The sequence below is a fragment of the Ochotona princeps genome, chromosome 21 (genome assembly GCF_030435755.1).
Source record: "Ochotona princeps isolate mOchPri1 chromosome 21, mOchPri1.hap1, whole genome shotgun sequence".
Lineage (NCBI taxonomy): Eukaryota > Metazoa > Chordata > Mammalia > Lagomorpha > Ochotonidae > Ochotona > Ochotona princeps.
This window is the reverse complement of record NC_080852.1, coordinates 38218106-38231109: the sequence shown is the minus strand read 5'-3', so window position 1 is coordinate 38231109 and position 13004 is coordinate 38218106. Positions and strand designations below refer to the sequence as shown.

General features: G+C 59.5%; 2 protein-coding genes across 3 annotated transcripts; one reads left to right on the top strand and one right to left on the bottom strand.

Moving 5' to 3' along the window:
• Positions 1-401: 401 nt before the first annotated feature.
• On the top strand, positions 402-5494 carry OGG1 (8-oxoguanine DNA glycosylase). Of its 2 annotated transcripts, XM_058679023.1 has the most exons (8): positions 402-642; positions 878-1113; positions 1620-1715; positions 1821-2000; positions 3353-3534; positions 4901-5051; positions 5179-5228; positions 5350-5494. In XM_058679023.1, exons 1-8 carry the CDS (start codon positions 536-538, stop codon positions 5440-5442), a joined length of 1095 nt encoding a protein of 364 aa, XP_058535006.1. In that variant the 5' UTR covers positions 402-535; the 3' UTR covers positions 5443-5494. The 2 variants fall into 2 exon arrangements, with proteins under 2 accessions (XP_058535006.1, XP_004581712.2); XM_004581655.2 differs by lacking the exon at positions 1620-1715.
• An 82-nt stretch (positions 5495-5576) lies between these two features.
• CAMK1 (calcium/calmodulin dependent protein kinase I) lies at positions 5577-12329 on the bottom strand. Its single transcript, XM_004581290.2, has 12 exons — positions 12174-12329; positions 10510-10624; positions 10008-10139; positions 9405-9479; positions 9183-9321; positions 8364-8490; positions 8190-8265; positions 7610-7722; positions 7211-7289; positions 7040-7127; positions 5891-6008; positions 5577-5807 (listed from the first exon to the last, which is right to left on the bottom strand). Exons 2-12 carry the CDS (start codon positions 10590-10592, stop codon positions 5725-5727), a joined length of 1113 nt encoding a protein of 370 aa, XP_004581347.1. The 5' UTR covers positions 10593-10624; positions 12174-12329; the 3' UTR covers positions 5577-5724.
• Positions 12330-13004: the final 675 nt, after the last annotated feature.

Sequence of the window (13004 nt, the reverse complement as noted above, 5' to 3'; positions counted from 1 at the left end):
GGGAGCACGGCCACTCGCGCCCATGGGCAGGTGGGGCGGAGGGCCCGCGGGTCCAGCTGAACACCACGGCCATCCGTGAAGCGGGAGCGCACGGGCACCGGACAGGGGCCCGCGGGGGGGGGCAAGCCTCCCGGCAGACTGGGGCTCCGCAGGGGGGAGGGGAGGCGAGGCCTCAGTGGACAGGGGCCCCGGGGGTAGGGAAGGCGAGGCTCCCGGCGGACTGGGGATCCGCAGGGCGCCCGCCTCGGCAGCGCCCGCCCCTTGGCTCCTCACGTTCCCCTCGGATTGGCCACGTCGGGTCCAATGAGCGGTTCTGGAGCCCGGCTTCCGGGGATGGCGAGGCGGCCCAGGGGAAGCCGGAAACGCGCCGGCACCCGAGCGTCCAGAGCAGCACTGGGCGCGTCACGGGGCGGAGCCTGCAGGCAGTGGAGCAATAGAACGGAGTGGGACCGGGTGGGCGAGGACTCACGGGGCGTGGCCTCCGCGTGGGCCCGCACGGTGTGGCAGCGCCGGCCATTCTGTCTTGCAGGGTGGCATGCGGCACCGCACGTTGGCCTCCGACCCGGCCCTGTGGGCCTCCATCCCGTGTCCACGCTCCGAGCTGCGCCTGGACCTGGTTCTGGCATCCGGACAGTCCTTCCGGTGAGTAACTGAACCTGAGGGACCCTTCCCCTGGGACCCCGCCCAGTCCCTGAGCGCCACGGAGGTCACGGGTGTGGACGGTCATCACGCCTGACCATCCTTTGTAGAGTCGGCAAGTCCATGAGGTGTCGTGCGGACACACGAATGGTCGCCCTGAGTTTGCTGCTTTGCCACCTGGAGGGGCTGTGGCAGGGGAGGGCAGATGGAGTAACCGTGTGTGCGTGGGAACCCACAGGTGGAGGGAGCAGAGCCCTGCGCACTGGAGCGGCGTGCTGGCTGATCGCGTGTGGACCCTGACGCAGACGGAGGAACACCTGCACTGCACCGCTTATGGAGGGGCCGGCAAGCCCACGCCGCGGGAGCTGGAGGCGGTTCACCAGTACTTCCAGCTGGACGTCAGCCTAGCCCAGCTCTACAGCCATTGGGGTTCCGTAGACTCCCACTTTCAAGAGGTGGCTCAGCGATACCCAGGTGAGCACAGGGGTCTGGGGTGCTGACTGGGGAGTGAGGGGAGGCAAGGTGTGGAGAGGCGGAGACGTGACTTGCTTTTGCCATCTGTGAAATGAGATTATGAAGATTGAAGGGTGAAGTGCTTAGAAGGTGCCCAGCGCACAGCCACTATAACCAGATATCCTGTCATTCCACGAAGTGTCCCAGTGAAGTGACCAGGATGTTAACCCTGTGTATGGGGGGAGCAGCACTGCCGTGCAGCCAGTTCCAGCACCCCATGTGTGCGCCTGTCCTAGTCCCCATGATTCCATTTCCGGTCCAGTTACTTGGCCCTGGCACCCCTGTTGGAGACCCAGATGGAGTTCCAGGCTTCTGACTTGGGCCTGGCCCAGCCCCCATCATTGCAGTTGTTTGCAGAGTGAACCAGTGAATGAAAGAGCTCTATGTCTGTTTCCCTCTCTGTGACTCTTCAAATAAATAAGATTAGTCTAAAATTTCATAAAAAGAAAAAGGCCTGTCCTGGGCAGGTGATTTTGCTGGTTGTTTGACTGCACACAGAGCCCCTGCTGTGGGACTGGTATACAGCAGTGCACGGAATGAGTGCCTGCCCCCGGGGTGCTCAGGTGGGTAAGCCCTACAGCCCTGATGCCTGAGTCTGGTAGGAGGGTGGCAGGGGGTGGCCTGTGGCAGCAGGTACTTGTCCCACACCCTGCCCGTCTGGTCCCCAGGGGTGCGATTGCTACGCCAGGACCCTGTCGAATGCCTGTTCTCCTTCATCTGCTCCTCCAACAACAACATCACGCGCATCACCGGCATGGTAGAGCGGCTATGCCAGGCCTTCGGGCCCCGGCTTGCTCAGCTCGATGATGTCACCTACTACGGCTTCCCCAGCCTTCAGGCTCTGGCAGGTAAGTGGGTCTGCCCGCTGTCAGTTCCCACTTGTATCCTTGTTGGCGTCTCCCCTCCTGGAGGGTCCCAGCTTCCTGAGAGCTGACCCCCCACTAGTCTGCCCCGTCACACCTCATCCTCCATAGCTCTGCTGGCCCAGCATTGGCACCTTGCTGGTTTACACTTTGCGGCCACAGCTGCAAACACCTGCCTGGAGCAGGCAGCGATTTGGGGTTGCTAGTGAGTCTCCTGGAGACAGACCTCCAGGAGCTCAAGCCCAGCTGTCACTCTGCACACCATGGAGTGGGAGCATCCTCTGTGAAGTGGTGACAGCAACACCTCCCCAGCAGCTGTCACCCGGGTTAAATAAAAGCCTGTAGATGTTGCGGGTGACATGGTGTTCAGCAGGAAGCTTGTGGCAGTAGTGTATCTGAGAACGCCTGTGTCCACAGCAACTCCCGAGTCAGACAGCCAGTCCTGCAGGTGGAGGCAAGCACCAATCTGGCGGTAGGCCTGGAAAACGGCTTGGCCAGGAGAGTGCTTTGGTGCCCTAGAAAGCTGGGCTGAGGCCTCAGGGTTGTAGCCACAATGCAGACCTTCTACTGTTCACAGAGTGGGAGCAGCAGGGCCCTGGAAGGGTGGTGTGGTGTCCTGGCCAGAAGGCTGGGGGCAGGCGTCCAGACCTGCGCCCACATCTGCAGTCGGTGCCTGGAGACAGCAGCTGAGCCATCATCCCAGGTGCGGTGATGGGTCTGCAGCCTGGCGTGCTGGGAATGCTCTTTGGAAAGGGTCAGGAACGCACTCAAGGGGCTCCTCCAGGGTAGTCCTGGTCCTGGAGCCCAGCAGGAGGAGGTACACAGCACCTGGAATGTAACTTTTTTTTATTAAGATTTATTTATTTTTATTGCAAAGTCAGATATATATAGAGAGAGGAGGAGAGGCAGAGAGGAAGATCTTCCGTCTAATGATTCACTCCCCAACTGAGCGCAACAGCTGGTGCTGTGCTGATCTGAAGCCAGGAGCCAGGAACTCTTCCACGTCTCCAATGCGGGTGCAGAGTCCCAAGGCCCTGGGCCATCTTTGACTGCTTTCCCAGGCCACAAGCAGGGAGCTGGATGGGAAGTAGGGCTGCCGGGATTAGAACCGGCGCCCACATGGAACCCCAGTGCGTTCAAGGCGAGGACTTTAACTGCTAGGCCACCACACCGGGCCCAGAATGTAACTTTTTGCTTTGTTCCTCAAGGTGTCCCTCTGTCTCCCATAGGCCCTCAGATGACAAGGGACCCTGGGGAAGAGCATGCCTGTGGGGTGGCGAGCACACACCCCCAACATGAGCATGCCTGAGCCCCACTTCCCTCCCCACTGCCCATAGGGCCGCAAGTGGAGGCTCGTCTCAGGAAGTTGGGCCTGGGGTACCGGGCTCGCTACGTGAGTGCCAGCGCCCAAGCCATCCTGGAAGGCCAGGGCGGGCTGGCCTGGCTGCAGCAGCTGCGAGCGGCCTCCTATGAGGAGGCCCACAAGGCCCTCTGTGCCCTGCCCGGGGTGGGCACCAAGGTGAGGCCCTGGGGACGGGAGCGGAGGCCAGCCGGGGCACTGAGGGGAGGCATGGCTACTGAGGACAGGATAGAAGGAGACAGAATGTGAGCAGATGTTTCATTGGGGGTAAAACAAACAAACAAAAAAACCCACAAGTGTAAAAGACTTCCCCTTTGAATGGGTTTTAGTTAATCTGCTTGTTGGGGTGTTTGTACACACTGCTGTACTCACAGGTGCACACAAGTTTCCAGAAAGAATTGCAAGGAACCCAGTGATGTTTGGGAAAATGTCAGCAGAGTTAACGGATAGTAAGGTGGCACAGCATCTGGTGTTTCTTTTTCTTTTGTATACTTTTCTGTTGTTGAAAAACATGAGTTTGTATCTAGAGATTTTTGAGATTCATGCATTTATTTGAAAGGCAGAGTTACTGAGAGCAAGGGAGAGACCCTCTGCTGCTTCACTCTCCAAAGGCCACAATGGCTAGAAATAGGCCAAGCTGAAGCCGGGAGTCTGGAACTCCATCCGGGTCTCCAGCCTGGGTGGAAGGGGCCCAGGTACTTGGGTCAACTTCCACTGGTTTTTCTTTTTTTTTTTTTTTAAAGATTTATTCATTTTATTACAGCCAGATATACACAGAGGAGGAGAGACAGAGAGGAAGATCTTCCGTCCGATGATTCACTCCCCAAGTGAGCCGCAACGGGCCGATGCGCGCCGATCCGAAGCCGGGAACCTGGAACCTCTTCCGGGTCTCCCACGCGGGTGCAGGGTCCCAAGGCATTGGGCCGTCCTCAACTGCTTTCCCAGGCCACAAGCAGGGAGCTGGATGGGAAGTGGAGCTGCCGGGATTAGAACCGGCGCCCATATGGGATCCCGGGGCTTTCAAGGCGAGGACTTTAGCCGCTAGGCCATGCCGCCGGGCCCTCCATTGGTTTTTCAAGTGCATTAGCAGGGGGCTGGGTTGAAAGTAGAGTACCTGGGACTAGAATGGCTGCCTATATGGGAAGCCAGCATTGCAGTCAGCGGCTCAACCTAGTATGCCTTAAATCCCTTAGAGATTTGGTTGGGGTTGCAGACGGAAAGTCGGCTCTGGACAACAGACTAAGAGAACTTCTGGTTCTTCCACATGACTTTGACCAAGTCACTTCACTTTCCAGAGCCTCTCGCGTCTGTAAAAAGGGCCCAAGACCCTCTTCCAAGTCAGGGGGAGAACCTGACCCATGTGGGGGTTCATTCAGTAGCGACTGTTATGGTGGGGCATTTTTAAATTATCCAGAGAACATATATGTCGGCTAAGAATGTAGAATAGTAACATCAGCGTGGAGGGGCCAGTGGCTGGCTGCACCTGACCAGTTCTCTCTGATGTCTCGCTTTGTGCCCGTCACAGGTGGCTGACTGCATCTGCCTGATGGCCCTGGACAAGCCACAGGCAGTGCCCGTGGACGTCCACATGTGGCAGATCGCCCGCCGGGACTACGGCTGGCAGCCCACCACCTCTCAGGCCAAGAGCCCCAGCCCCCAGGCTAACAAGGAGCTGGGTGAGCAGAGGGGGCAGGGCACAGGGCAGCAGTGACCAACCTCCTCTCCACTCCTCTCTCAGGCCCCCTGCTCTGCACGTGGCAGAAGGGGCCGCTCCCTAACTGGGCCCCATCGCTTGTCACCTAGGAAACTTTTTCCGGAGCCTGTGGGGACCATATGCAGGCTGGGCCCAAGCGGTGAGTGAGGACTTCTCCCCCAGCTCTGATGCCATGGACACTTTGGATGTCCGCACGGGCTCCCACCCATCCCTGGCCCTGACCCCTGCATGCCCACCTCTTTCTTCCCACCTCCTAATAGGTGCTGTTCAGTGCTGACCTGCGCCAGCACCCCTGTCGTGCCCAGGAGCCTCAAGCAAAGCGCACGAAGGGGCCCAAGGGCCCAGAAGACTAGGGGGCCTGCCGGACCAGGCGTCTCTGCCTGCCCGCCCCCTCCCTTCCCAACTCTCCCACACCTGCAGCTTCCTCAGGGCCAGGAGCCCCCAAACCATGCAGTGTCAATGCCACGGACAGAGACAGGGCTAGCCACGGTTTTATCTTCTTCCCTTTATTACAAGAAGGAACAATAAAATAGAAACATTTGTATGGAAAACATGGTGAGGATGGCAGGGCCTGGGGCAGGCAGGAAGGAAGGAGAGTAGGCTACCCCACCTCTCCGGGGCAGGAGATCCCAGCCCTACAGCTGTGGGGGGAGCGTGGGTGGAAGCTCCGGGCCCGGTTCCACGCAGCAGTCCCGGCAGCAGCAGCCGGCCCCCGGCCCTGCATGGGAAGAGAGGATAGAGTTGGCTGTGGAGCACACACCCGCCCCCACCCAGGTGCCTGTCCACAGGCCCTGTGCTCACCCCCTGCGGCTGGGGTCAGCAGCTCCCCGTGGCTGGCTGGCTGCCCCTGGCCCTCCTGGCTGGTGCCCAGCTGCAGCCGCCTCATGTGCCGCACCACAGCTGTGGCATTGAAGGCTTGCTGGAGGGAGAGAGGGGAAGAGAAATGCGTGAGCAGGCTCTGGGGCCACCGCCGGGGCTGGGTCTGTGGGCCTCTGCAGGCTTTACTTAGTCCTTCCCAGCACATGCTGTGCCCCTCTGCTCACATATGGACCACTGCTCCCACAGCACACGCGTGGACCAGCTTACGGTTATACGTCAGAGAAAACCTTTTGTGGTGATACATGTATTTTTCACAGACCTCTTTGAGGTACATGGATTTTCAAAAGAGGACACTGAGGTGAAGACAAGTAATAGGTGTGTGTGTTGGGGGTTTGTACGTATGGGTAGATTCAGATGTGTGGGTGTGGATTGTGTGTGGGAGTGGGTGAGTATGTGTACATGAGGGTTACATATGTATGTGTATATATCTGGGTGTGTATGCGCCTCACTGGCTACTCAGCATGTCCACTTTGCTGTCACACACACACATGTCCCTGCCCCCAAGAATCATCATCCCAGTAGTAGACCACTATCTACTCTGTCCCTGGGTACTCTTGGGCTGGGCTTCACTTGCCTCCTGTCCTCCATGGGTATGGGTCCTTCTTCCTCAGCACCTGCTGTGCAACTCTGCTCTGACCTGAGCTGCTGCTCATGCCCAAGCCTGCATGTCTGCCACAGCCTCCTGTGTGGTCTGCCCATCTTCCCTCCACACCCTGAGACTCCTCCTCTGGGGAAAGCTGGTACCCTCCTGTGGCATCCAAGGCTCTGAGTGGCCAGCTTCACCACTCCCCCAACTCCAGTCTGGCCTAGCCCCTCACATGCCAGAATAGCCACACACTTTTCCCTGGCACCCTCTGCCTTGGACACGGTCCACCAGGCCTGGCTGGACAGAAGTGCTGGAGACTGTTCTGCAGGGACACATGTTGGGGCACATTTGTTGAGTGAATGAAAGATCCTGCCATGGACATCCTAGAGTGCTTCCCCCCGTTCCCCTCTGAGGCTGGGTGCTGTGCTGACAGCCCAGGTGGGCCTGCCTGCAGAGACCCTGATAGGGCAGGTAAGCAGGCTCACCTTCCACTTGCTCTTGGCAAAGTTCTTCTTGATCTGCTCGCTCACTGACTGGTGGATGTTCTTGTCTAGAGCTGTGTCTCCTGCGATCCTGGGACAGGAGTGGGGAAGGGTTGCTGGTGAGGGCAGAGGGGAGCCCAGGGACCCCAACCCGCAGCCCATAGGGGTGCTCACCACGGGTGCTGCAAGGCCTGCTCACAGGTGAACCGCTTCTCTGGGTCCTTCTCCATCAAGTGCCGGATGAAGTCTTTGGCTGCACCCCCAAGACAGAAGCAAAGAACATGGCAGTGCCCACGGACTGGCGTCAGAGGAGGCAAAGAGCCCAGGCCCATCCCTGTGCCACCCTACTCAGGGCCACCCAGCCAACAGGGAGGGTACTGTGGAGTGCTGCAATTGGTGGGAGCTCCCAAGACTGCTGGTGTGGAAATGTGTGTTTGTGGGAAGGTATTGGAGGCCTCAGGGAGGAGAGAAATATTAAGGTGCCATCTGGGGCTGGGTGGCTGAGATGAGCGAGGGTCAGCGGAGGCTGGGGACCCAAGGGCCAGTGCTGGAGGCAGGCAGAGCCCAGAGTACCAGAGTCGGAGATGTCGTCCCAGTAAGGAGAGTCAAACTCGTACTCGGCCTTCAGGATTTGCTCGAAGAGTTTGGCGTCATTCTCGTCGTAGAAGGGAGGGTAGCCACAGAGCCTGAGCAGGGACCCGCAGCATAGAGGCCCTCTGTGACAGGCCCCCTTCTGCCTGCCCCTCTTCCTTGAACTTGGCCTCCTCATAGCTTTCCCACTGACTGTTCCCTCTGCCTAAACAGTTCTCCCTGTTCCTGCTGGGTTTGCCTGGTCTATTTCATACCATGTTCCCACCTTCCCTATCTGACAGGCTTCATTCCATTGAGAACCTGCCCTAGCTGTGGTTGGTTCTCTGCTAAATTGCTAATGTTTGTAGGGCCTGAAACATATCTGTTGAGCCAAGTCACATTAGTAAGGAGCAGGCAGGTGTCACTTGGGACGGGAGGAGGAAATAGCTGAGGGAGGTAGGGGGCAGGCTGGGCAGGAGACACCTGGAGTCGAGTCCTCCCCTCCCCCTGTCCCTCAGTTACAGGATGTAGCCAATGACCCTGATGGAGGAAGACAAGCAGGCAGGAGCCCCACCCTGCTTACAGGATATAGGCAATGACCCCGATGGACCAGCAGTCCACGGCCTTGCTGTAGGGCTTCTGGGCCAGAACCTCAGGGGCTGTGGAAGGAAGGGGACATGGCGGTGACATGTGTCCACCCTGCTGCCCTTGGCTGGACTCCCACTCATCCATTCCCCCAGCCCAGAGCCCTCCATACCCACATATCCTGGTGTCCCACAGGCCGTGGATAGCACACTGCCTGTGTCCTCCATCTTGGAGAGGCCAAAGTCGGAAATCATTATCTTGGAGTCTTCATCCAGACTATAGTACAGCAGGTTCTCTGGCTGTCAGGGTGCAAACATGGAGCCAGGGGAGTCAGAAACTGCCGGAGGCTGACATGGCCCACCTCCCCCGAGCACCACATGAGACACCCCTACCCACTCGGGAAAGTTGCTGTGGCCTCATGGCTGCCATCCCAGCAGCAGTCAGGGTGGGCCGGTTTTTTTTAATCTCAGGTATGCATGACACATCCCGAAAGGACTCCTGCACGCTGGCTGGGTCTCATCCTTCACAGCTCCCTGTCCGGGCCAGAGTGAAGAAACCCTTTTCCACAGGAAACCTGCTTCCTGTGAGGAACCTGCTTTCATGAGCAGGACAGTGACCGACCCCAAAGCTGCATGCTGGAAAGCTGTGGCAGGGCCACTTCGGCTACACTCTGTCTCCCTGGCTCAGCTGTGGATGCGCTGTGGAGCAGAAGCCCAGCAGTGTCTGGGGGGCCCGGCTCAGGCAAGGAGGGGTCCTGACTCCTGTCCAGGCTTTGCTGTCCTGCCCGTTTTCTACAAACAGGTGGGACTTTAATCATGAGCAGAAAGCACAAATAGGAGTGGTCAGAGCCGTAGCACAGTGTGCTTCTGGGCCCTTCCAAAAGAGGTAGCGCAGGAGTTGGGAGGTTTGCAGTATAGACCAGAAGCCTCTGCTCAGCACAGGGGTCAGTCAGGCGGAAGGGTATGAACAGGCCCGCCTCCTGGAGGCCCACCTTGAGATCCCGGTGCACAATGCCCAGCTCGTGCAGGTACTTGACTGCATCCAGCACCTGGAAGATGAGGCGGCTGGCGTCCCGCTCAGTGTAAAAGCCTTTCTCCACGATGCGGTCAAACAGCTCCCCACCTGACACCCTGTGGTAGGCAGAGGGCAATTTTGGCCTGAGGCAGCCACGGCGAGAGGGCTGCTGAGGAGGGGCAGGGGCGGGGCCACTCACAGCTGCATGACCAGGTAGAGGTGGCCCCCACTCTCGTAGATGTCATCCAGGGCTACAATGTTGGGGTGCTTGATCCTAAAAGGAGAGGAGAGGCTTGGCACTCAGCCTGCACCAAGTGCAGCTTCTCAGCATAGGTACTCGTAGCACTCAGGAAATGATCACAATGGAACTGTCTTGATGAGGAGGAAGACTGGCTCTCAGAAAGCCTCATTCCACCCCCTACCCAGGCTCACCTCAGAGAATAGAGATGAGCATTTCTTCTGTGCAAGGTGGTTTGGGGGAGAAGGTGGGAAATCAGAGACCCTGAGGTTGCCAGGGGGCAGGAAGGGCCAGTGGGGTCGTTGTTCAGGTGGGGTCCCAGTACTAAGGCATTTCTGAACCTGTCAGGGGCCCTGAGGCTGGACTCTGAACATTCTGGCCATGGCGAGGGCACTCTGATGTCATAGCTGTCAATATTTGTCCTGCTGCAGGCACTTGGGACAAGAGCCGCCAGTGATCCCAACATCCCTGCCAGCTGGTGATCTACACCATTTTACACATGAGCAGTATGAGGTAGGGTGACCGGGAAAGGTCAGGTGGGGTCGGGCCCAGGTGCATGCGCACTTGTGCAGGACGGCAATTTCGTTCTCCATGCTGCCCTCCTTGCCCTCCAAGGCCTTCTTGGCGATGCACTTGATGGCCACCAGCTTCTGTGTCCTTTTGTCTTCTGCCAGGATGACCTCAGAGAAGGCTCCCCTGCAGGGAAGGGGGATTGGCTAGGTGAGGAACTGGGTCCCATCCTCCCACCGGCTGAATCCAGACCCAGGAGGAGGCATGAGCCTCCCCGGTGAGTCCCAGGGCTGGCTACAGAGGTGGTCGCATCCAACCCTGGGTCATTTCCTGTGGAGCTGGGTCTGTCTTCCCCACAAGGCAGACACCGGTTTATTCTGAGTTCTTTCTGCACTGCTCATATGTTCCCCAGGCTGGAGGAAACAGGAAGCATTCACCCATTCACCGTCAGCCCAGCTGTCCAGAGGAGGCCGCACCTTGGACTCTGCTGCCCACCCTACCCTGGTACCAAGGCTTGGGGTAAGGGTGCTCCCAGTCTGTCCAGCCAGAAACTCACGTGCCCAGAACATCGCGGAAGTCGTAAATGTCCCGGATGTCCTCCGCCTGCTTCCAGCTGGGGCCATCCACTGCCCCCGGCATGGCCCACTGCCCCCCAGCCACAGCCAGGGCTCCTGGGAAGGGCAGGGGTGCAGGGCACTCAGGGCCCAGGCTCCTGTCTGCTGGCCCTCAGCCACCTGGCCCATGTTTATTGATCCCTCAGTACGTTCATTTGACAAAACCATTTCAGCTCCATTCATCTGCGCATTCTTCCATTCAGCAACTTTCAGGCCTCCAAAAATGGCTTTTATGGTGGCAATGAGATTCTCCCACAGAGTCAGGCATTTGTTTATTCAATCAGTCAAACTCACTGCCCAGTTCCTGGGTACCCTCGGTGGAGACCCCAGAGCAGCTGACAGAAGTGCCACACCTGCTGGGTGTCTCTGTGGACCTAACCCACCACAGCCCAGCCCCACCCTGGAGACTGCTGGAGTGTCTCCTCGTTCTCTTCCTCCTCTCTCCTCCTTCCACCCACCCCGGCCTCTCGGAAATCAGGTTTCCGGCAGCCTGGGCTCCCAGCAATATCTCAGCCACGTTTTTAAATATAGCTCCTTTTGCACTGTTGCCACAGCAACAGCAGCCACAGCTGGAGCTCCCCATTCCACATCTGGGTCCCCTCCTGGCCGGCCCCATCGCACCCTGACCCAGCCTGCAGCTCCCCAGGCAGGAGGGGCAGGAAGAACGGGGAGACAGTGCTAGGAGCTGGGCAGGGGCTGGGCTCAGTGTTGCCCAAGAGGTCTGGCTAGACTTGCAGGGGTCTAAGGCCATGGCAGAGGCTCCTGGGGGAATGGGTTCTCTCAAGCCCACTGCAGGCCAACACAGACCTGGTATGTGGAGTGAGCACAAGGTGGGACTTTGCTTCTTTCCCCTGCAGGACCATGCAGCGGGGGAGGGGCGGTGCCTGGCCTCCTCTCCTCTCCCTCGTGGAACACTCCTCCCTGCAGGGGATGCTGCCCTGCTCCCAAGGACACCTGGTCCCCATGCCAGGACCAGAAATGGCCAGGGCAGGAGTCTGACGGTAAGCTCTAGCCGTAGAGTCCTAGGGGTCCTGGGCAGATGGCTGGGCATGGGGGTGGACCTCCCACAGCCAGCCCCATGCACCCCCTTGAATGGCAAGGCCTGTGCCCACCATATCCTGTGTGACAAGGCATCCCACACAGCTCACTGTCCACACACACCGTCTCCAGGCACCCTTCCACCTGGACACCTGCCTGGACACCCATCCACCGCAGACACCCCTCTTTCACACCCAACTAACACCCCCCACGTCTCTGTTACCTCGAAGCTTCTGTACCCCAAATTCTGCTCACATGGAACCCCAGCCTGCCTCTGACCAAGCTGGCTATTGCCACACAACACCCACCCAGCCCCCAGTCACAGTACCTGGACACATTCCGCAATGGCGTCCCCACCCACTGGGGCCCTTTGCATCCCGCCGCTGGCCTAGGAGCCACTCTGCTCGCCTGCATCCTCCCTCCCACTGCCCACTACTGCTCTCAGGCCTGTCCAACACCTGCCTGGCCTGAGGCAGGGGTTGTGAAGAGAGGCCCAGTGCTGGCCAGGGTGCGGGCGCCGCTCTGGGCCGGGAGATCCCTAGCGCAGGGGCGCCCGTGCGGGCGGTACCTGCGGCTGCCCAGCCGCGGGGCTGGCTGCGAGGGCCGAGGTGCTGGCGCAAGCTCCCACCGCCGTTCGCCGCTGCCGCCCGCTCTCTCGCGGGGCTCGAGCGCGGCGGCTCCCAGCGCCAGCCCGCCCGCCCGCAGCTCTGATGTCAACGGAGGAGGAGCCTGGGCCCAGGGACGCGCGGGCTGCGGAGGGGCGCGGCCGCCGGACCCCGCTGGCCGGGCGACCCCTATTAGCTGCTCCCCGCCCCTTGGCTCCTCAGGACCCCATTTCCCAGAAGTTAGTACTGAGGCCCAGGAACAGTGAACTCCCCAAATCAACAGCTGGTCAGAGGCGGAGCTGAAGAGGGCCCCACGCCCCACCACTGTCCGGCACCAAAAACTGACCAGGGGCTCTGAAGGGCCTTGTGGACTTCCGGGCAGATCAGTGCTGGGAGTTCCTGTAGGGCTCCCGCCCCTGTTGTACCCAGAAGGGCGTTGGGCCCTCGGGAGACTGATGTGGGGCCAGACAGGCTGCACAGTACAGAAGAGGCTGCTCTGCGAAGGAGTCAGTCCTACAGGCTGGGCCCACTGGACAGACAGGGGTGGAGGAGGCATCCCCAGGGGCCTGGAGCCCCACGGGAGCGGAGTTAAATCTGGAGCCGAAGGAATAGCCTAAAGAGGACCCCAGTGCCACGTGACTAGGCAGGCTCCAGGGACCCTGGCCGAGGGCCAGCTTGGGGAGGAAAGGAGGAAGCTCAAGGGCTTGGCAGCAGGCAAGGGGCCATGGGGCCTGCAAGGCTCCGGTGGGCAGCAGTTCAGTGAACTGAGGCCAGCCCTGGGGGCACACACTGCT